Genomic DNA, 24,099 nt, shown 5'->3' on the forward strand with positions numbered 1-24,099 from the left:
GCATATACCTGTAGTCTTAATCTTCTGTAGTGCTCCCTAAGGGAACTGCAGAGGATTCTGCCTAACACGCCCTGACTAGCCAGTCGTCCGGGTACGAATTTACATCATGGTCCTCTGATCGGAGCAAGGCCGTCACAACGCTCATGAGCCTCGTGAAGACTCTTGGTGCCGAGATGAGCCCAAAGCGTAGCACCCTGTATTGGAGGTACTGTCCCATGACCCGAAATGGGAGTAAGGATCAATGAGGCTGCCAGATCGGGACGTGCAGGTATGCGTCCTTCAGTTGTAGGGAGCATGTCCAGTCTTCCCCCCACAGAGAATCCGCTATCAGAGCTGGCATAATCATTTTGAACTTCTGCAAGCTCAGGTACATGTTTAAGAAAGATAAATATATGAACACTGGCAGAACTGCATGGTTCTTCTTTTGACTGGGAGTGTCTGGCTGCCTGGTCCTGCGTCCTGGAAACCCCAGAAGCCGCCAAATGTTTGACGCCTGTCTGACCAAACCTGCCCCGGCCCAAAGCTTTTGGCTGCTGGATTTGTAAGAATGGCCAGGTATTTGGCTGTCTGTGAGCTGCTCTTCTTTTTGTCCAGCTCTTCGTCTCTGGTGGAGTGAAGCACGTCACCCACCTCAAATGGGGGATCAAGGATCCTTTCCTGGACATCAGGACTGAACCTGGTAGCTTTAAGCCAGGCCATCCGTCTCATGTCCGTCGCTACACATATGGCTCTACCTGCCATATCAATGTGAGCAACCATGGCTTCCATGAGATCTTGAGCGACTATCTTGGACTCCGCCAAGCAATTCTTGAGTAACGCCTGCTTGTGGGGCGGCAGGTCTGGGAGAAAGGTGGCTATTTCCTGCCACAGTCTTTGATTTGCCACAGCCAGGATGGCATCGGCACTGACCTGTCTGAGGTGTGGTCGCGCGTTTGAGAACACCTTTTTGCCATAGACCTCTAGGGCCCTCTCTTTCTTGCCCAGCAGCGCCAAAGGTGGATGTGCTGGCCGAGGCTGCTTGTGGTTTGGCATACATGGAGGCCGCAGCGATGACAGATGACGGAGGCTGAGGGTGCGCGTACAGGAGAAATGCGTCGCCTTCCACCTGTTTATATTTAGCATCCAGCTTTTTGCTGACTGGCTATGTAGTGTATGGATTGGCCCACCTCTTTCTAACCAGGGTCTCCACGTCCTTTTGCAGTGGTGTACCTGATCTAGCATCTGATCGGATGGTGAGGACCTCCACTAAAACCCCTGCTTCCGGCTGTTCCTTCTGTGGCTGGGTTATTCCCAGGTAGTCGGCCAGGAAAGCGGTTGTGTCATCAAACGCCCTTGCTGAGGTAGGTGCATCTTGCTCCTCTTCGTCAATGTCTTGCTGATCCCCATTATCTGGAGTGCATGCGGGGTACACTGGCGGTGTGCTCCCAGCCACTAAAAGAGGGGTGGCCGCTGGAGGCAGACACACTGCTATGCTAATCAGTGTGGGCGGAAGTGCAGTAGGGTTTGGAGCCTGTGGCTGTATAGGCGCTGGAAGCATGGGAGGGATCATGTCCTTACTCTTGAGAATGCCTGCCATTTGTGGGGACCGCATGAGAGTCAGGAACCCATCCAAAAAGCGCTCCTCACAGGCTAGTTGAATGGGCTCCTGCACCGGTGTAGACATGTACAGTGCCGGTCTCCTGTGTACAAGGCCTCTGTGTAGCGCAATTGCGTGCTGTGGTCGGATAGGTGGTGCACCACATGACCTGCGGTGTAGGTACCTCGGACCAATCTGTACTGGCAATTGTTTCCAGCCTTTGCACCTTGCTGGATTGGCGCGCTTCTGGTCTGGCTGGCATTTGGTCCGCTGCTGTTCCACGTACTTCCGTGGCTGTACTGTTCCTGGGATAGGCATGCTTGCTTGTACACATAGGCTCTGCCCCTCCTTGAACCTCAGGTACGGTCCTGGTAGGCTGTTGGCCCTCAGCCATAAGGTTGGTAGTGCTGCTGGTGCGTAAAGACGCCACCTCATGCCCAGACCTAGTAATAGAGCAGTGCCCCTCGGGATGAGTCCCAGTGCTTAAGCCGATTGGATCCTCTGTGACGGGACCAGGAGGATCTTTAGATACCTCGGCCTTTAGGCCGGTAGCTACCTGAGCCTCGGTACCCTTCTCGCTGGCAACAGAGCCTGATTGGTCCCTCCCGCTGGCTGACTTCCCTGGGAAGAAGTTTCCCCTGCAGGGTGCCTTAGAAAATAAGACACTTGCCTTCTTGGTTTTCCTTCTCACATACTCCTTTAAGTGTTCTGGTGGAGTCCTGGCAAAGCGCTCCCTCCACACGCCAGCTGATTCTTGATGGACCGGGGAGTAAGTGCGTTGTACGCCACGTTGGTCTTCACAGTTGGAAACGAAATGTCGCAGGTCGGGCACCTGCTGAAGCCCGCCGGGACCGACATGCGCTGAGGACGGGAGGAGCACCCAAGGACGGTGTCCTGTCAGCATTAAATGATAGGTAAGTTTAAAATTGTTATAAAGGGGGGGAAACCGTGTAGAATTACGGGTCACAAGGACTCAACCACGAGCGCTGGTGAAGTTGGTCTGCTCCCGTTGAAGCAGAAAAGAGGATTGAGGTGTGGTGCAAATGTGTGGGGTCAAGGGAGGGCATGCTCACGGGGCAGCGCCCCAACGCCCAACTAAATTTAAAGGGAAATATCTCTGGTGAAAACTTTTCCGTTCCTGTACCTAGCCAGGGATGCCCCTATACAGCATGTAGGAAAGGGGACGGGACGTAGGAGTATAATAATTATTTTGAATACCCAGCCGATACAAAGTGAAGAAAGTGGCAACATAATGATATATGATATATGATATATATGTCATTTATAACGCGCCTGAACAATTGTTTCTAGGCACAAGACAAGGGGGGGGGGGGGACGAGGCAGGATAAGACAAACAATCTTACTAGGCCTTGTGTCAATCTGATCGTGCAAGTGCGACGGTGCAGGGGGAAGTACCAGGGAAAGAGGAAGTGTAGCCAGGCCAGAGGGATGTAGAGGTTGCAGTTACAAGTGCACTGTGGGCGCAGATGCAGTGCAGGGGAGACTAATCCTGGAGGAGCCTGGTACCCAGTGAAATTCTGGGGGTAGCCAGGCAACTAGTAGGCACAGCAGACAAATAGGTCAGCAGGGTAGAGACAGAGAGAAAGCTGAGGAGAAAAAGGTCTTGAGCAGCTTCTGGAACTTCAGGGTGTCCCGCTGAAGTCTGAGAGGGGCAGGGAGGCACCCACTCGCTGCCTGGAGAAATGTCTGACCCTCAGAGTTGGAGGTAGCTGAGCGAAGGGCTCGAGAAGGAAGGCATTTTGGAAGATAGAGTTGGATGTATTGCGGGCCACGGCCCCAGAAAGCCTTGTGGACAATGCAGAGGGTATTGCACTTGATCCTTGCAGCCACCGGGAGCGAGTGAAGAGATTTCAGGGCTGGGGAGATACGGTCCCTGGGCTTGAGGCCAAGGATAAGTCTTGCAGTCCTGTTCTGGATTAGTTGTAGGGGGTGGAGAGTAGCGGAAGACAGATTGAGAAAGAGGCTGTTGCAGTAGTCCAGCATAGAGAGATCCAGTGCTTCTGGGGGAAAGTGAGAAAAGGAAGAATACCTCTAAGGAGGTGCAGCTGGTAGTGGGCATTCTTGGCAAGGTCTGTGATGTGAGGAGAGAAGGAGAGAGCAGAATCGAAGAGGACACCAAGGTTTTTGCCCTTTCTTTTGCCTCAAACTATGGCGAGGAGGCCAGCAAAACGTCATTGTGATTTTGAAGATCAGAATAATTGCTAACACCAGAGGGTAATATATTACTAGAAGCCAATACAAACCAACATTGCCAAAGCCAAGAGAGGGAAATTAAGAAGCAAGTTGTCTATGTACCCTATTGTCAGACGGAGAAATAAGCAATAGGGGGAACTGACCTAAATAAACATTTCATAAACCAAAGAAGAGCAGGAGTGAGAGAAACCCATTATCAGTACATGGGGAAGGCAAGAGTGGCAGGAAGGCTGCCCTTCTGACAAAAAGTACTCAGGAGCATAACCTGCATTGCATGTGGCAATCAAAAATATGGAACATACAGCACCAATGTGTCCCATGTTTTCCCAGAAGGTGTAGTTAAAACTGATGTTGTTGAAAGTCAAAAGACTTTATAAGTTGTGTGAATCAGAACTGTGCAACAGAAATACTTGTAGTAGTATTAGTAGTTCAATTAGTCCTGGCAGGCAAGTACACCAAGGCCAGGGACTTTGTAGTTGTAGACCTGGCAGGTGAGTGGACCAGGTGGAAGTCCTTGAAGTACTGTGGTGTGGTTAAAAGTGTTGAAGTGGCAAGACCACAAAAGCACATTGTGAATCGTTGTGGAATCCTACTGACAAATCAATATTGCTGATGCAAGTATTTTGTGAACTGTTGCAGAATCATCCTGACAGAGGCAATTTTGTTGACACTGATGAACTGTGCAAGTATACTTGTTTTTTTAAGAAGCAGTTGTGTGGAACTCTCTGCCACAAGAGGAGAGATGAGGCTTCCTGAACATTTTGAACTGTTGGTCAAGTCCAAGTGAGAGACTTATTGAAGCAAGAGGAACTTTATTGGAACTTTGTTTTAAGACAGGTTGTTCTTATTCTTTTGAACTGTTGATTGAAGACCTGTTTGAATCCAGGGAAGGGGAATTCACCCAGGTTATAAGGATAAACAGTTATCGGGTTGTGAACATAACTGTCATTTCTGTTGCATTTGAATTGCAATACATCACCTCGTTGAGTATATAAGTACAAGTGTGAGGGACAGAATACATTTGCTAGAGGGTTTTGTTTAGTTAGAGGGTTTCATTTAGTTTATATTGATAGGCAGGGAAATCCTTGTTACGGTAGGGATAGTGAGCCTTTTATCCAACCTTGTTAAGTTAATAAAATGGCATCTTATGAAAAACCTTCACAAAGTTGTCTTCCTCACACACCACAGTGGTGTGCTTAGTAAAGAGTCTTCAAAACCTCAGCTAAGCCAAAGGACCTATGTCAACAAGGCTGGATGTATTTTTTGCCTCGACGTGAAGGAGAGCCGCCAAACAGGTCCATCCAATAACTAAGCTGTTGCCAAAGACATAGGATTCTACTACCTTACATGACGCACAGGTGTCCCATGAGTGCAGAGAACTGATGCAGCATGTGTGAGAAGCATCCAGTCCCGTTGAGCCCTAAAGAACAGAAAAAATTGATTGACAATGGGACAGTATGCGAAGGACCTTCCGATAGATGGCCTTGTTTTCTGTTCTAGTTTGGTTGGGGTTAGGGAGGGTTGAGGGAGGGGGTAGGGAAGAAAGGGAACGAGGTATACGTAAAATGGGAGAACCTTGAGATGACATTGTAATGTGAGAACTCTGAGTTTGTTAAAATGAATAAACAAATACAAAAAAAAAGGAATTGACTAGAGAGGCCATGGGCAGAGTTAGCGTGGGCTAGGTGCACCCTACACTGACACTCCTATGCATGTGCTAAATATTAAAGGGAAAGTATGCGGCATAGGAACAAAACATACAAGGAAAGGGGACGGAACATAAGAGTAATTTTAAAGATGCACGCACTGCATAATGGTTAAATGATTACAAGAACACTCCCTCCCACACAACGTGCAGTAAATCATCTGAAGAGGACCTCCATTGTAGAAGCTTTATTCCTGCCCACCTCATTGGCTGAACAGTTCCAACACCTGAAATGAGATAAGGCTGCTAAAGGGTACAGTTTTTTCTAACTGCTCTAACAATCGTACCAATGATACAAATTCTGCTGAATGGGTCCAAATGGTCAAGTTGGGTGTTTATTACGGGCCATGGCACTATACTTGCCATAGAGTAACAAGAAGAATTATACAGCATGATTCAGTTTTCACAACTTAAAATAGCAGGATCTGAAAACCAGGTTAATATGGGGGTAAATGGGCATATTTTCAACAAAGAATCCTGTGAAGAATTTATTAGCTAATTGCAGGATGTGGCTTTCGCTAAGGATACAAACTAAACAGCGAAAAAACGTATAAAGTCAGGGACTTTATCACGTGCATAAAACAAAGGATTTTTAAATAACAATGTCTTAAGCATCTTCTTTAACAAGAGGGTCTTTTCTTCCAATTTAAGAACAAGCGGGAGCTTGTGCCATTAGCCTGAACCAGCAGACTCCAAAGTTTTATCACCAAACCACCTCTTCCTTAAACACCAACTGCAAGCGTCCTGGAGTTGGTGAGCCTAGTATTTCTTGGTCTTTTACTTATGGTCAACTGGACCTATGTACCAATATGCTGTAAGAATGATGCACAATTCATGCAAGATAATCAGAGCGTCAACAGTAAGCTAATGGAGAGAGAGAGAGAGAGACACTCTGGTGTAATGTAGTTTCAAACTGTGGATCAGCCTGGCAACTTATTTTGAATAATGTGAAGCTGGTGTGTAAGGCAGTTAGACTGACCTAAGTAGGGTTTACTGCAGTAGGGCACAAGAGGACCTTGGTTGAGGTCACTTCCACTCTCTCGTATTAAAAAGGATACTTTTGACCATGTTTATCAAATGCTACTCACTTTTGTTACAAAATATACTGACATTTTATCAAGTTTTCAGAAAGCCCAAGTTGATGACGAATGAGGATACAGTGGCAGTGCAGAGAAGCAGAATTTGTGATGAAAGTATGTGGAAAGCCAACTAGCTGTTGAATAGAAAATAATTTTCAGTGCATTCAATAAAATCACTTATGCCTCTAAAACCATATGGGAGGCACATTGTTTTGAGAAATGTAGCCAGAGCTTGCTCTACTGGTACCAACTGTTGGATAATAGAAACCCTGTATGGCTCAATTAAGTTATTTAGGTGGGGTCACAAATGGACCAAGCACCGGCAATGCCTGACCAGTTCAGACAGGTAACTGAGGTTACAGTGCCCTTTCATAGAAACATGATAACCTAGCAGGTCATATGGGGAGTTCGGGAAGAGCAGTACATTTAGCAATGCAACTCGGTCAGGAGCAGACAGAATATGGGCTAGCATGTGGCTCCCATCATGATCAGTAGGGGTAAGGCCACCCCAAAGAGAGCAATAATCAAGCCTACCAGACTTCTACTGTGCTCCTTTTGCAGGGAAAAACGATATGGACCAGACCAAGGCAGCGAAAGATAAAGACACTCTACCATCTACATGCCCCACGCACACAACGCCATCATGACGATGTCAGCACGCCAACGCTGGAAACGTAGACAGGGTGCTTGTGCTGGAGTTTCTGTGGGAAGACGACGCAGATTTCAGCCCCTCACTCTGCAAATTTAAGTGCCGGAGTTGGTTGGGAGGGTTTCCTCCATAGTTTGGCACACTGGCTATCGGGTTGGACCCCACCAGGATCGGTCCCACCCCATCCGCTTACTGGAAACATGTTCACAATGTGAGGCTCACCTGTTACAACCCTCAGGCAGATCGACTCAGGGGAGAGAACCCACACATTTAAATGTGGGTTTAAGGTGGTGTTTGCGACGATGTGCATGCGATTATGCTTACCTGAGTTTTGGTTATGAAACAATGGCGTTTACTGATGCAAGACATTTCTTTCAGAAGAAGGCACAAAGGGAGAGCAACAGAATCTCGTCCCTGAGACAAAAGCTAAGTGTTGATTTTGCTTAATAACTAACAGATCTTATGAACACTAATGCAGTATTGTAGTGTGGTATGACTAAAATATGCATGCTGATTCATGGATACCATCTGGTTGACTGTGTTGCAGTCTAGGGGGGCCCACACTGCTGTATAACTATTGTGTGAATCCATGACAACCCAAGATGACAAAAGCTGAGAAGCATTTTTACTCTAACTCCCCATACCGAGCCAACATCTGTACCCTAACCCTTTACCCAGTTCTCCTTAAACCCCCATAACCCCACCCGTTTCTCTAACCATCTTTCCCTGTGGGTGTGGCAGTGTCCTGTGTGTGTACTCAGTGCAGGCACCAAAATCTTTGAGGGGAAGCATGGCTCATGCTACCTCGCCACAGAAGTTCCACAACATCAATTCAGGTCTGTGTCACTTGGCACCTTCCATTTTGGATGATGTTCTGCACAGAAGCACCGGCAAGGAACAACCCTAAACAACCTTGTTTAACGCACTGAAGTACGATTAGCAATCACCATACCAAAACCAAAAAGCTTAATAAATCAGACCCACAGTACCAAGTACGGTGCACACCAGCCCTATTTTCCGCATTTGTATTAAGATGGCAACAGTAACCAGCATGACAGGTCTCCTGTGTTCCTCTACATCAGAGTTAGATTATCTGAAGACATATCAGTGCAATTTCAGAGCAGAATACGCAGAAAGCAACAGAAGATGTTTTGCTAAGGCATGTGATGCGGGTCAGGGGATTAGGAGGAAATTGGCAAAGTTTAAGTCAATCATGCATGATAGTGGGTTTAAAAACCAGTCAAAGGGCATGCACTTTGCTGATAAATATGTGTGCCCTGTTTGAGGTAAAAATAAGGATCCATTTTTGGAGTGCTTGGCAAAATGGACCCACATCTAACACAAGTAAACACTGGAAAATCAGAAACCTTAAAAAACAGACACTTTATTTTATAGATAATGTACTATGATAGGTATATGCTACTCACCTACAAGCATTTCATATAAGAAAACTCCAACAGACCACCAGTCGCATTCACGCCCATAATAACCATCCCCACCCTGTGATTTTAACACCTCAGGGGAGATGTAGTCGGGTGTTCCAACAGCTGTATCACAACGTACCATTCCTTCCTAAGGGAAAGAAAAAACAAATGTGATTAGTTTAGGCAAAATCAACCCAGCAAAGTTACGTTTCAATATTTAAACAACCTACCAATATTTAAAAAATCTACATACATGTATGTGAAAAAGAAAAACTCAGATCTAAATCAGTACTTTGGGTTGCATCTGCACTTTCTTCTAGTTTTTGCAAACTATGTGAATGCAAGTGTTTGCCTCTAATACACACAGTGTCACTGTTGTCCCTCCAGATATTTTGGACTATGACATTTCGAGAGAAGATATAGGGATCGAGTTTTAGAGGTTTGGTGCGTGACAGGTTGCTGGCCCTCTCTTTGAGGGCCAGTTGCGATTCAAGGTGGCTGGTTGATATGCTGTGTGGGGAGCATGTGCCAATAGATATGTGGAGCTGTTGTATTCACTGGTGTGCCATTCATGACTACTGTGTAGAAGATACATGCAGTGTTGAACTGAATCCTGGCCTGGAAAGGAAACCAGTGTAGTTTGAGTAGGGTAGGGGTGAGTCAGTAAAATTTCAGCGCACCCGTAATGAGGTATGCTGCAGCGTTGCAGGCTGCTTTTAGGGAAGCCGGGTGAGCCGCTGTGAGCCTAGTTAGAAGGGCATTTTGCTTAAATGCAAGTCAGAACCACCCCAGGCCCAGGTATGTAAAGTGCAATCTGGGGGACCCCAGTCCTTGAAAATCCCTGTGTGCCACAAATTTCAACAATGGTACCACTCTGTTTCTCCCAATGTCTCTCAGTATAGTTGCCGGATCAAGTTCTCTCTATTTCAGAATGGCAACTCCCAGAATCCCTTGGCAGTTCATGAAAACCTGGACCAGAGCCAAACAAAGGGTGAACACAGCAGCCGACGACCCAGGAGCCTTCATTATATCCCCAAAAGCGACCAGCACTTGAGAAATGTTTAACACTCACCACAAAAGAAAAACCAACCTGCAGAAGCATAGCACAACAGAATAAAACACAGAAAACCACCAGAGACTGTCTGTAAAAGCATGCTGGAAAGGAGGGGGACTTAGATGGGTTTTAATGCCTGTCATCTGGGTCCTGGGGGAAAGATAGGCAGCGATTATTGAAACGTGTCAGGTGAGTGCTGCAGCCAATGGGGGTGGAGTAAGAAACAAATCACCAGCTCCTCAGAATAAAAAGTGACAACAGGAAGGGCAGAGTGTGGGTTGTGCTGGTGAGGTCGCAGGAGGTGAAGGTGGAAGAAGAGACCAAGCTGAGAACTGACAACAGAGCAGAGTGTAGGTGGCAGAGCTTAGCAAAGGTGAACTATTTGTGAAGGAGCGGAACCATTTGTGTGTAATGAAGTAAGTGGGGAGGGGTGTATCTAGGGTGCGATAGATATAGTGTGGGAGATCATAGTAGGAGAGTGGGATGGTAGAAGTTAATGTGAGGGAGGGAGTTTTAGGACAGTGCAGCTAGTAGAAAGGGGTGTGGGAGTGGGGTGCGAGGAGAGAAGTGGGGAGGGGGTTAAAGAAGTGGGTAGTAAAAGAGTGAGCAGGGCATCATATCCTTGATTTTGTGAAGAAGAGAGCAGTAGTACTACAGAGGGAGTGTTAGTAGTATGACTGATGAAACAGTAACATCAAAGGATTGAGGTGAGGACTAGAAGTATGCAAGTCAACAGAGGGAAGTGCAGAGAAAGGAGAGTATTAGCAGTGGGAGCAGAAGCAGTGATGGCAGAAGAGCAGAACTGTGGAGAAAGTAGAGCAATAGTAGTACAGAGGATAGAGGTAGGAAAGAAGGTAGTAACATCAGAGGGTCGAGGTAGGTGGCAGAAGAGATAAACATTGGAGAGACAGGAGGAAGACGTGGGGAGGAGAGAAGGTGGGTGGACTTGAACAGAGGAGAATAGCAGGGGCGAAAACTAAGGTGATGGAGGGATGGAAGATAAAATGGTCAAATGGAGCACACATACACCACCCTATTAGAACTAACATCATTGACAGCGTAGGACCAGCTTGGAAGTCCCTGGGGAAGTTAGGTGGCCTGCACTCAGGGAACCATTTATAGTCTGAACAGTTATCAGACAAAGATTGCTGTGCACTAGAGACAAACTGGGGGCTAGGGAGGGAATCGCACGGGAGGAGAGAGGGACGGCCCTTGTGCCACTCCATTGGACCTTTTTCCGACAGGTGCCTTTATTGAACAGATTACCTTTCATCCTGAATCTTATGAAATTGCGGATAATACCAGTCAATACAGCCAGCACAGTTTGCCTGTGATAATAAAACCATATTAACTCTCTGACTTATTAGGGCCACCTGTGACAATAGGGGGAGGTGATCTCAGATGCCAAACAGGTGCAAGCCAAAAGATTGTGCAGAACATTTTGGCCTAAAGATATACTGCATCTTTTCTGGAGGAAGGCTCCAGAGGTGCAATGTTTGCAAAAAGCATGTGGGGGGACCAGCATGCATACTATAAACAGGCAGTGTGACCGATAATGGCTTTGCTCTAATGGATTGTGCATGACTTCCGAAGGCACTGGAATACTTTGCAGCTCAAGTGAGAGACTAACAGAATGCAATCCATCTGGCAAAGATTGCCACCATGAGTGACACAAAGATGATACTGTAGTCCTGAATGGTTTATTTCTCAAGATAAAACGTTTGTGTCATCAAAACATCCAGATTGCGCTTCCTTGGCCGAGGAAATATTACACAATGTGTGGGCTAAAAGAAAAGGAATGCTCATCTCAGTCAGATGAGTCAAAAAGAAGTTTCGGATGAATGACAAAATCATACAAAGTACCACCTGGTTCCTGTGAAAGGAAATGTAAGGCAATTTGGAGGAAAGAGTCTGGAATTTGTTCAATTTCTTGCTGATATTACCACAAGCAGGGCTAAAATGTGCACGCTCAACTAGCAATTGGCAAGTGACAACTTACTCTTGGGGAGTAACAAATGGCATGCTGTGTGCATGTGTAGAATTGAGGTGGCGAGTGACTATGGCTGGCTACAAGGGAAATCTTCAAGCCAACAAGTAAACCTCATGGGAAATCAAAGGCTCCAAGAGTTTGTGTATTAAGAGAATCTAGTGCCACACTTAGATCTCTTTGAGGAGCAGGCTAAGATAAAGATGAAGGAAGTAATCTACATGTTGCTTCATGACCTCACTCTTTAATGAAAAGGGTTCTCTTGCATGCAGCCCCAGGATTAAGCACAGTGATATCTGCCCCACAGGCAGGTCAGACCATGACATGATCATGGCAACACTGGATGTGGAAGGGCTCAACCGACGAGATCCAAAATGGTGCTGCAATGAATACCTGTGGAAGGACAAACTCAATTCACAAGAACTCAATAATGCAATACACGAGTGTTAAGGAGAATTCTCTTATAAGGCTAATTTCCCAAACCTAGTGAGTCCCCCAGCAGCTTTGCTGTATGTTTGGGGTTTGTTTTTTTCGCCTGTTAAGAGTGAGACTCTTTTCCTCCCACTCTTAGGCATGATTTGAGGTATGTCTCTGACTGTTTGTGTGCTTATGGACTATGGGGTCTTTTACTCCATAGGGCATCATCTGTTTTTTGTGTATGTGTTACACAGCACCCTCCGTGCAGTAACACAGGGGTGTCATAGTGATCCCCAAACATAGACTCCATACCCTGGGACTGACTACTGTCTCCCAGGGCATGTAAAGTCACCATTGACTTTACTAGTCCAAAATTGTGAACAGAATCAGTACAAACCATCATACTGTGGAAGTACTGGAAGGGGTTAATTTGATTGCCCCTGGGTCTGTTTCCAAGGGGGCACTGTCCAGTCCCCCCTTGTCGAGTTTCTGGCTGGTGGCAGTGGTTACCACGCAAAATATTCCACCGGAATATTTCCTATGGGATTTTCCCATTGATTTTAAACGCACCACTTTTTGGTGCAATGTTAAAGATACCGCTGGTTTATTTATATATTAAATGAACGGTTGGGTCTTTTCGCCAGAACTCTTTTCTAAAATGGCGTTTGTGTCCGTCTCTGTAACTCCAACCAAGGACGTGCCCTTTGTTCCACTTTTTGGTGGGCTTCTCCACAGAAGCCCTCCAACTGGTGCCACTCGGTCTGGGTCCCACAGGTTGTGTGGGTGGGGGAATTGGCACCCTGGACTGTGTTGCCTTAGCAACAAGTCGCACTCTGTTCTGATTGGGCCAGTGGTGAGCCGCCCGGCTCACCACTTAGCATGTTTGAGTGACAGCAAGGCTGATGAATGGGGGGTTTTCTGCATAAAAGCAGGGCTTTTGGGACTGGAACTTCAGAAGTCGCCACAGGACCTAAAAATCCGAAGAGGGAAGAAGCTGAGCCATCAGCAACGACGACACCACCGGTGGAGGCCTGCTGCAACGAACTCACCACTTTCCCAACGACAAGAGAAGATCTTCTGCTGGACGAGTGAGCTGGTGGGATCAACCAGTTCGCCCCTTTCGCCTTCCAAAGACAGCTCTTGGTCGAATCGCCCCCGTGCCAAGCACCCCGGTGGCCAGATAGCCAAGCTTCAACACTTTGGCCGCGAATAAAAGGAACGCACCTTTTAACCGATGAACTCTGCGGCTGGTTTCATCCCTGTGCAGTGCCTTGACTCCAAGTTTCCTCCTCGACGAGATCATCTCTTCCCCTGGTCGAAACAACGAACTGCAACCACTGCCAGGAACAACTGCCACCGCTGGAGCTTCCTCTCGCTTTAAGGTACTGTGTTCTGCCTGGCCTCTCTTTCCACGGATTGCTAAAAGTGACCCTTAAATCCTTGGTTCTCCAACTGGGTTGGCCCCAGACCTTCTAACTCTACTTCTTGAATCACCCCAACCTCTTTTGAACATTCTGCAAAGACTTTTAGTGCATTTTAAACTGTGATCTTGGGCACATTTTGCTTTGCTCCATTTAAAGTGGGCCTGGCCTATGAACTTTGGCTCTACAGTGTAAACTGCCCTTACTCCCTTGCTTTGAACTGCTAAAAGTGTTGGGAACTGTTATTTTTATGCCCTGCCTTTTTCTCTCCCTTTAACTTAACTATTGGAGTGCCATCTAGGTTACGCGCTCACATCTGTTTTAACAAATAGTGGTGTTTTAACCCTGACGTGTCTAATAGTTATCAAGGGAGGCGTTTATACTTTACCTGACTGTGTTTTAACTTGCTTTTGATTTAGAGTGCTAGTGTGTTGCCTAACGTGTGTTTTAAATATATATATATATTTTTGATACAAAGCTCTGGTCAGTGTTTGTTTGCTCTACTGTGTTTTTGGCCCTATTGTGTATACTCTATATACTGCCCTACTCTTCTTGAGAGAAGTCTGACTGCTCAGCCACAGCTACCAGGTAAATCTGGGTGGTACAGACTGCTACCAATTGGGTTTACTGCTTACTCCTGTAGTCTTAATCTTTTTGCAGTGTTCCCCAAGGGAACTGCACAGGATTCTGCCTAACAACGAATACTTCCAGATAAATGACAATGGGGAAGTGGGTATAGGAACGGTATGGGAAGCGGGAAAAGCCGTCTGAAGGGGTCACCTGATGAGGCAAGGGGCCAAGCAAAAAAAGGGAGAGAAAGTTGCAGGAAGATAAACTGCGAAGAGAGATCACTACCCTTAAGGAAAGGATGCATGCCCCCAGGTTTTATCAAGATGAACACATAGAATCGCTCAAACAAAAAAGGGTAGAGCTGAAAGCACTGGGAATGGGTGATGTCCTGAGAAAAGGGCGACAAGGCCGACAGAATGTTAGCCGCCAGATTAAGAGCCAAAAGAACGGAAAGATGGTTGGAAAAGATCAAAACAGAGGAGGGCGGTTGGGCACAGACCCCAGAGAACATAGCTGCCCAATTTGCTAGTTCCTACACACACATTTGTACACCTCAGAGGGAGACTGGGCAGAAAGGGAATGAATACATCGAGAGAGCAGGACTAACCCACCTAACTAGTTCCGAACAATCACTTCTGGACTCACCCATATCCCCTGACGAAGTGAAAGCAGCAATAAGGCGGCTCCCCGCGGGAGGGGCCCCTGGTGAAGCCAGCTATACTATGGGCTTCTACAAACACTTTGTGGAAACCCTAGCTCCGCAACTCGCCAAGCTATTCAATCACATAAGCGATTCCGCCAGGCGCCCCCGTCCTTCTCAGTGGCTCACATAATGGTTGTCCCCAAGGCAGAAAAGGAATCTACATCCTGCAAATCCTACCATCCGATCTTGTTAGTTAATACAGACGCCAAGATCTACGCAAGAGTCCTAGCATCAGCATGGAAGACCCTAATGCCCCGCCTGAAACATCTGGACCAGGTGGGCTTCAAAAAAGGAAGATGGGGGGCAGACGCCATGCGGAAGACTTTGGACATCCTGGAACACTCCAGCGGAAAAGAGCGAGAGTATACTCTCCTCAGTATGGACTCAGAGAAGGCCTTCGATTGGGTCGAGTGGGGCTTCCTTTGGCCCATATGGAAAAATATGGGATTCGGCAAGCGATTTATAAGGCGGATACAGGCAATTTTCAAAAAAATCTTAAGGGCAGAGTGGCAATGAACAGAAATCTGTCAGAAGAATTCGGCATGGCCCGAGGTACCAGACAAGGGTGCCTCCTCTCGCCACTCCTCTACGCTCTATCGAACCCCTGGGCAACATAATTAAAAAAGAGGATTCAATAAAGGAAATCGAGGTAGGGGATAAAGAATACGAACTGGCTATGTTCGCCGACATACTACTCTATCTCACAGACCCCACCACAGCCATACCAGTAGTCTTGCTGACAATAAAAGAATTTGGTAAATGGGCGGGATTAAAAGTTAATGCAGAGAAATCCACGTTCTTCCCATACAAGACGCCTACCCACTCAAGTGATGGGGACGCTCCCAAAGGGGGAATACCAACTGCACACAGCCACTTAAAATACTTAGGGATCAACATCACGAAGAAGACGAAGAATCTATATGAGGCGAATCTCCCCCCACTGCTGCTAGAAATATCAAAGGAACTTGAGAGATGGAGCAAACTCACAGTGTTATGGCTTGGTCGCCTGAACCCCATTAAAATGGTAGTGCTGCCAAACATGTTGTACTACTAGCAGATGCTCACAATTGTCATTCCTCAAAATCATTTCACAGAGATAAAAACTAGGTTCATAAGATTTTTATGGCAGGGAAAAAAGCAGCGTATTGCCTAAAGCACCCTAATTCAACCAAGAGATGAAGGAGGAACCCATATACATATTATCGAGCTGCCCAAATTTCGCGCCCTGGTGCCACATCTGAGAAGAGATATGCAGAAGCAATGGGTGAGTATTGAAAACCACCTAATGCGACACATGACACTTGGAGAATGGCTATGGGCCCCCAAAAGGGTATTCCCCCCAAGTGTAGTCAATCATTTTGCAATGGGTCCGCTCCTGAAAATATGGTGGCGTAAAGGAGAAATGAAAGGGCTTATGACATGGCCTTCCCCCAGGAGTTGCGCTTGGGGCCCCCTCATGAGGAATGATATCCATTAACCTAATCGCTATCAAACATGGTATGAAGCAAGCCTGGAAAGACGGGTCAAAACATAAAACCCAACGGGTGTATATCAATTCAGGACTTGGAAACCGGTCTACAAATAGGCCCGCTAGGAGTATTTATGTTCTGGTAGCTAAAAGGAGTGCTTCTAACATCGAAATGGAAAGGGAAGCTCCAAAGGGATCTTACTCTCTTCACTGATTATTTTACCGAATCCCACTCAACCAGAGGCCTCATCCTGCAAATATACAGATCCCTGATAGGTGAACTAGAGAGCAGAATCGATGACCTAAGAAAGAGATGTGAGAAGGACCAAGGCCCCCTGATGACAGATCAATTATGGAAACAAATATGCAGATCAGCATAAACAAACCTCAATTTCGGCACAATATAAGCTCCACGGAATAAAATTACTGCACAGATGGTAATACGACCCCAAGAGGCTATCTAAAATGTTCACGCAATCGAACCCCCAATGCTGTAGGGGATGTGGCTCCCAAGTGGACTATTGGCATATGTGGTGGTTTTGCCCCAAAACACAAACTTATTGGAAAGTCGTCCCAACATGGATTAGAAACATTGATGGAATCACCCGGGATAACAATGCCAGACTGGTGCTATTTGGGCTTGAAGAACAAGAGGGCCACTAGATAAGAGTCCCCCACACGACTCACTTCCTCCTTCTTGCAGCCAGGGTCTGCATCACCATAAGATGGAAATCCCACGACCTCCCATCAGAAGCTACCTGGGGCCATAAAGCCAGAGAGCTCTACGAGATGGAGAACATTACAGGTGCCATCCACGACATCTCGCCAAACAGAGAAATGTAATGGGCATCCTTCCTCGAAGCCTATAAATAACCTGAAATGGATTTTGTGACACTATCCCCAGCGCAACAGAGCAGTAATAATTAGAAGACTCAATTCCACTGTCCGTCTCGTCTGTGGGTGGGGGGAGATTGTTTGGGGCATGGGGGTGTGAGGGAGTTGGAATTTATATCGAAAAGTCTATACTGGTCATACTACATTGCACACTAAAGTTGTCGAAATGTTGATGTGGAAACTCGAAAATGCAGGTCTTTGAAATGCTTAATAAATAAATTAACTAAACTTTCCTACCTAAACCTCTGACAGAGTTCGTCTCAGAGGGAACCCCCCCCCCCACACCCCTTCCTTTCTCATCCTTTCTCATCAAGCAAAGCCACCCCGGCTATGCCTATGCCTCAAGGTTTTAGCATGAAGTATGCAGATCTCAATCATCCCTGCTGTGGTCAAGGTAGAAACACTCCTTTTGCCTGACCTCATTCCTTAAGCAACATTTAGAGCAGCTTTTAAAAAGCAATTTGTTTGACCTTGACATCTTCAGCCACAGCAGAAGACAATTAACAGCAGGAAAAAGGGGTGGAGGGCTAGACAGCACAATGGAGCCCCCTCTGCTTTTCCTAACTGGAAAATACCACAAGAGATTCAAACTGTCCCCTCAAATAAGTCTTAGCCAATGGTTTCCAGATCCGAAGTTGTATTAGTTTGAGAAGGTGTTTAACTGAAAGCAACACTGAATGAAGGAAGAGGTTGGTGGACTCCAACTAAGACAACGTGTGGAAAATAATCTGCAGATGGCGTACAAGAGCAGATGTTCATATTAGCCACTCAATGGACAGGAAGGAAAAGGCCCACAATGAGGTGGATAGATCACAAAAGTAAATGCAGTTTTTGTTTATATGCATGTAAACCCCGAAGGTGGTAAATATTCAACAGCATAAGCATTTATACAAGATCCAATGTAAAACAATACCCAGTTGCATATTGCTGTCTTGATGCACAAAATCCTATCGGGACCCTCTGGAACCTTACTCTTTCCCGCCAGACCCCCCTGTCCAAATAGTTTGTCAGTACTGGGATCTGCTCAAACATAACTGTTAGGGAGAATTCTCATTTATGGCTAATTTCCCTCACCTAGTGAGTCCATCAGCAGCTTTGCTGGATTTCTGGGGTTTATTTTTTTCCACCTGGTAAGAGTGTGAACCGTCTTCCCACTCTTACATGTGTTTTGCCCTGTTTATTTCTACTGTTTGTGCGATTGTGGGCTCTGGAGCTACGCCACTCCCCGAACCCCACATTTTGTGTGTGTTACACAGCACCTTCAGTGCAGTGACACAGGGTAGTCTTTGAGACTTCCCCCGGACTCCCTTTTTTTTGGGGCTGACTACTGTCCCCCAGAAACAGGTAAAGTTGCCATTTATTTTATGTAGGGTTAATTCCTACCCCTTTTTGTCTGTGCCTCTGAGCTTTATTTTGCTCCCTTAACACTAAGACTTGGCTGGTGGCAGTGGTATCTACCCTAACTTTTCTACCGCGATTATACTATATAAACGTGGTACTGTTTTAGACTATTGTATTAGCCTCGAACTTAAACCCGCTTGACTAAATAATTTTTATTTCGGCTCCGGTTGGGTTTTATCGCCATTTCTTTTTGTTAAAGTCCTTCTTGTGTTTTACTTTGCGGGGCAAACCAAGTTTGCCTTCTTTGTTCGCCGACCATTGGCGGGCTTCTGTCCAGAAGCCCTCCTTTGGCGTCTGGGTGGGCTGATTGTGAGGGAGGGGTGTAGCCACCCCCTGCACAGGGTCTCCTTGGAGACCCAAGTCGCACTTTGTCTTGACTGGCTGAGGTGGTTGTCCGGGCTGGACAAAACTCCTGCTGAGTGATTGACAGCCAGGCGGCGTGAATAGTGGATTTTGGCATAAAAGGCAGGACTCTTGGGCTGGAAGACAGTCGCCACTGGAACTGCAAAGAACCGAAGAGAAGCGGAGAAGACGGCTGCTGCAACTCCCGAGTCCCGGTGATGCCCTGCTGCAGTCCTGAGCTAGCTACCCTTCAACGACAAGAGAAGATCCATTCCAGAGTCTTCTTCCCTTGAGCCTGGTGGGATCAACCAGCTCACCTTCCACAGCCAGAGGATCCTCTTGGTCGAAATCGCTGCACACAGCTGTAGTGGTCCAGATAGCCATCTGAAGAGCCTCTCCTGTTTTAAAGGAGGGCACCTTTTATTCACTGTTGCTTTGCTGCTGCTGGCCTCATCCATGGGTAGTGAAGATCGCTCCAGACGTCCTGCTTCATGTCCCCACGACTGAAGCTTCAGAAACCATGAGTCTGCAGGAACTACCAGGAACAACTGCCGTGGCACCAGCTTTTCTTCATAAAAATAAGGCACTGTGTCCGACTTCGAGGAACTAGGGTGAACCCTTTTCTCCTCACCAAAGGCTTGTCCTCATCTTCCTTCCCTCTTATAACTTTTGCCTCCCTTTTGACAATATCTAAGTACTCCTGGCAATCTCGAATCGTGAACTGTTCTAACCTGGTGATCCTCGACAACAGGACACCTGTCCCATTGACACTGGCGCAGGCCTATTGGCTTTTATCTACGTTTTTAGAAAGTGTCTCGTGATTCTATCTGCCTTGACAAAAGTATTGCCTATGGTTTGGGTGCCCAATTCTCTTGTGTTACTTCATGTGCTAAGTGTGTTTGACTAAGGTAACATTTCTTTTCGCGGGTACGCTTCTCTTTCGTAGACCAAACTGTCATTACTGTCAAAAAGTGATCACGTAACAACCCCCGGTGACGTTTTTGTTTCACAACACCGGTCTGTCAAATCCAAAGCTACTTACCTTGAATTGTTCTGCACAAGGGGAATTGGTTGTGTATAGTGTATTTGAAATGTGGTTTTAATTTAATAGAAGTGAAGTGTTTTGTGAACAGATGGTCTAAAAATAAATGTACCCAACTTTTTAACCGAAAACCTTGAGTCAGTGTTTGCTTGAGTCACAGTAATTGTAGTCTTTTGTGTAATCTCTACTACTGCTCATTTGCTCTTGAGATAAGTCTGGCTGCTCCGCTACTGCTACCACTAACTGTGTAGTACAGGCTTGTACCAAAGGTGAAATTGTACTACCACCTGGAGTCTTAATCTTGTGTAGTGGTCTCTTAGGGCACTGCCCAGGAGTCTGCCTAACAATACCAAATACTCGTTCACCTCCATATTAAACTGTATTCACAAAAGAAAAAAGTGAAGATAGAACTTGTACGCTTTAAATCCTTATGGCACTGTAAAGTAACTGCTCCCTTTGTCCTACATCAGCAAAGGGTTTCACCCAACCAGTGACCTGTTTCATCAAAATAGCAAGGTCCCCAGTGAGGTTAAGAGCTTCTGCTTGGATTCAGGACCCTTCTCTGCCCTCTCATCCTCACTGCCGCTCTTCTAGCATTTTGTAAAATTATATCAGAGATTTGTAGCCAGTTTCACATAACATGGGCCTATTTCATATTTACATCACCATTTATGCAGCAGGGACTCCACCACAATATTCGGCGTGTTTACCATCAATTCTTCGAAACAGGGAAGATCAATTCTTCCTCACTCCCACAATTTCACATAGCATGTTATTGATAACCTCTTTAATGCCTTCTTAAAAATCCCTGAAACGTCCATTAACATGTCTATTACTAGTTTGTCACAGGTAATTTACTGGTTGTGACTACTTCAGCTCATAGTGCATTGTTTGTCACGACTGGCCATAGGACGCATATCTGGTCCCTCATCTTTATGCAAAATTAACCCAACCTCTTGTCCGGCCATGTATACTCTTAAGTCGTCTCATATGTCTAGGTGTTTGTTGCAGAGCGCCAACAATCGGTACAACATTTCCCTTTCACTGAAAAATACTGTTTCTGTCCTCCAACCTCTACACAAAGGTGTGGAGAGGATGCTCATCTATCAGAGAACAAGTCTACATTTTGCTAGTTCAACTGACAGGTTATAGATCGTTTCTGGACGATACCCAAAAATGTATTTGGCAACCAATTGTACTTGAACCTGTATCCCAAGTATATCTTATATGTCTGCACTCACTTTCTACCAAAGTCCAGATATTATGGCGCAGTCCCACATCAAGTACAACATGGCAGCATATAGCTTGCTGTTCAGCATACAACACAGGCTGGAGCATTAATCATAGCTGTGTATGTAGTGTAGGGTATGAATAGTAACCTTCAGTTTATTTATATAACTTGCAACTGCTGTTTGGCTCTTTTGCATGCAGTCTTCCATTCCTCCTCTGTGAAACGTCTGGCTCAACTCTTCCAAACACTTCTGACTTTCTCAATCACCACACACACTAGACTCAGATAAATATTGGTACTACTTTATGGGCAGCCCACTTTTCTAATATGTAATAAACTATCAGTAGCCTATGTCAGGAAACCTCCCAACTAATTCATGATCCCACTTCTTAACTTGTCCATACTTTAATGGATCTCTGGTAGTCCTTCAACCCTCTTCTACCTCCTAAACCTGTGTTTTGTATCGACATTCTAAATCCATTTCCCCCACTACTAACAAACCCGCCACTCGTCACACTCCCCAGTTACTGACCTAGTTGTTCAAGGGATGACTCCCCAAAATGCAATGTGAGGGCTGAATGGCCCTTTGCGCAGTACATGCAGTGCTACACCCAATGCCCTGCTGGTGGCTTCTCTCCATTTGGTGGGTGCCTCCTGCATAGGCAGACCTCTTATCATTTTGCACACCATTTGCTCAGCAGTATTCTTCTTTTCTAGGACTACTTAGGTTTCTGATTTTGCAGGTCACCCAACTGAACTGCAAACTGCAACTTTGCTATATGGTAACATCAGTACAAGTCAGGGAACCAGAATTCACCTTTCTCATAAGTTAGGCACATCATGCCTTATGCCACACTGGGTCCCTTCTCATCCCAGATTAAATGGTTAAGTAGACTCATCCAAAAGTTGTGTATCTTGGGGAAAGCAAAGCCATGCCAAGCCAAGCCCTATTCTGCCCCCACCCCACGTGGCTATTGGCATCACATTACACTTTGCTACCTACATTTACAGTAGAGTGTTAAGGGAGAATTGTCATTCTATGGCTAATTTCCCTTACCTATAGAGTCCCCCAGCATCTTTTCTGGATTTGAAGGGTTTGTTTTTTTCTCCTGCTAAGAGTGAGACTCTTTTTCCAACTCTTAGACATTTTGCTATGTGTGTTCTAGGCTATTTTTGTGTTTAATGTCCATGAGGATTTTGTCACCCCCATAGGAACCATCTTTATTGACATGTGTTACACAGCACCCTCCGTGCAGTGACACAGGGGTGTTGTAGCGACCCCCAAACAGACTCCATATCCTGGGACTGACTACTGTCTCCCAGAGCATGTAAAGTCCCAATTGACTTTACTAGTCAATTTATATGAACTTAACCAGTACAACCCATCTTACTATGGAGGTACTGGAAGGGTTAATAGTTTTTCCCCTATGTTCATTTTCAAGAGGGTACCGTACAGTCCCTCTCTCTAAAGATTCTGGCTGGTGGCAGTGGTTACTACCATAAATATTCGACCGCAAATATTTTCCTATGGGATTTTCCCATTGTTCGAGGCTACCAAATTTTCTGACAGCCTCTAAAATACCGCCGGTTTATTTTTATACTAACTTTACTCCGGTAGGTTTTATTTGCCAGAACTTTAATATAAATTCTTTCTCGTGTCTTTCTCTAAACTCCTAACCCAGGTCGGGGATCCTTTGTTCGTCCTTTTGGCGGGCTTCTACCAAGAAGCCCTCCTTTCGGCGCCACCGAGTCTGGTGTGGGTCCATTGTGTGGGAGGGGAAGTAGTACCCCTGGACAGGGTTGCCTCAGCAACCCATGTCACACTCTATCCTGATAGGCTGGAGGGTCTCCCGCCAAGGATGACCACTCCACTGTGTGAGTGACAGCTAGGCTGTATGAATGGGGCTCCTTTTGCATAAAAGCAGGGTCCTGAGGACTGGAAGAGAAAGACATCGCCACTGGAACTAAGAAGCCAAAGAGGAGAGAAGCCAAAGACATCTGCAACGACTGATCCACCGGTGAAGCCCTGCTGCAGCGTCTCACCACTTTTCTCCACATGACGAGAGAAGATCTTCACTGGCAAGAGCCTTCTTCCCTTGAGCTGGTGGGGCCAACCAGTTTGCCAATCGCCTTCCTGGACCTGCCTTGGTCCAATCACCAGTACCCAGTACTCGGAGGCCAGATAGCCAGGCACCAGTCCATCCGGACCGCGATTTAAAGGAGTGTATCTTTTATTCGTCGGGCAACACCGCGGCTGGTTTCATCCCTGGGTAGTGCAGTAACTCGAACCTTCCTCCACAACGAGAGCCTCTCTTCCTCTGCTAGATCCCCCGAACTGCAGGAACTAGCAGGAACAACTGCCACCGCAGAAGCCACTTCTTCATTTTAAAGGTACATTGTTCCGCCAGGCCGCCCTTTCATTGCGGTAGCACTAAAGGTGTTTTAAATCCTTTACCTACCTGTTGGTTTGGCCGCCCCTCTCTATCAACATTGTCTTTTACCTTCTGCATCCACCTTTTCAAAATCGTTAACCAAAGACTAGACTGCAGCTACAAGAACATTTTGTTCCTGGGCCCTTGCCCTGTACCACTGACACTGGCACAGGCCTACTGACTCTGGCTACATTTGTTAAAACTGCCTTCTTTAGATTGATTCTTAACAAGAACTGTGTTGGTGCACCTAGGTCTTATAACTACCCTTTTCTTCCTTTTCTAAACCTTGTGAAATGCCATTTTGCTCAGTTTTCATTTAAGTATTTCCTATACTGATGCACTGTCTTGCTTAAAAATTGGTTCACAAACTTATGGGAAGTGTTGCTAGGGTGTGTAAGAAGCTATTTCTATATAACATGTGCTTTCCCTCCCTTGTGAGAAATTGCAGAGTACTCCTTGTGTGTAGTTTTCACTGTGCCGTTTTGCTCAG

General features: G+C 46.2%; 1 protein-coding gene across 1 annotated transcript in view; it reads right to left on the reverse strand.

Moving 5' to 3' along the window:
- ROCK1 (Rho associated coiled-coil containing protein kinase 1) overlaps positions 1-24,099 on the reverse strand; it is a 3,300,884-nt gene that overhangs the window by 2,532,948 nt on the left and 743,837 nt on the right. Inside the window, exon 7 of the mRNA XM_069620881.1 lies at positions 8,651-8,795. Coding sequence (XP_069476982.1) covers positions 8,651-8,795 — 145 coding nt within the window. The remainder of the gene's footprint in view (positions 1-8,650; positions 8,796-24,099) is intronic.

Source organism: Ambystoma mexicanum, chromosome 5q (genome assembly GCF_040938575.1).
Source record: "Ambystoma mexicanum isolate Mex_15411 chromosome 5q, UKY_AmexF1_1, whole genome shotgun sequence".
In the NCBI taxonomy this organism is placed as follows: Eukaryota; Metazoa; Chordata; class Amphibia; order Caudata; family Ambystomatidae; genus Ambystoma; species Ambystoma mexicanum.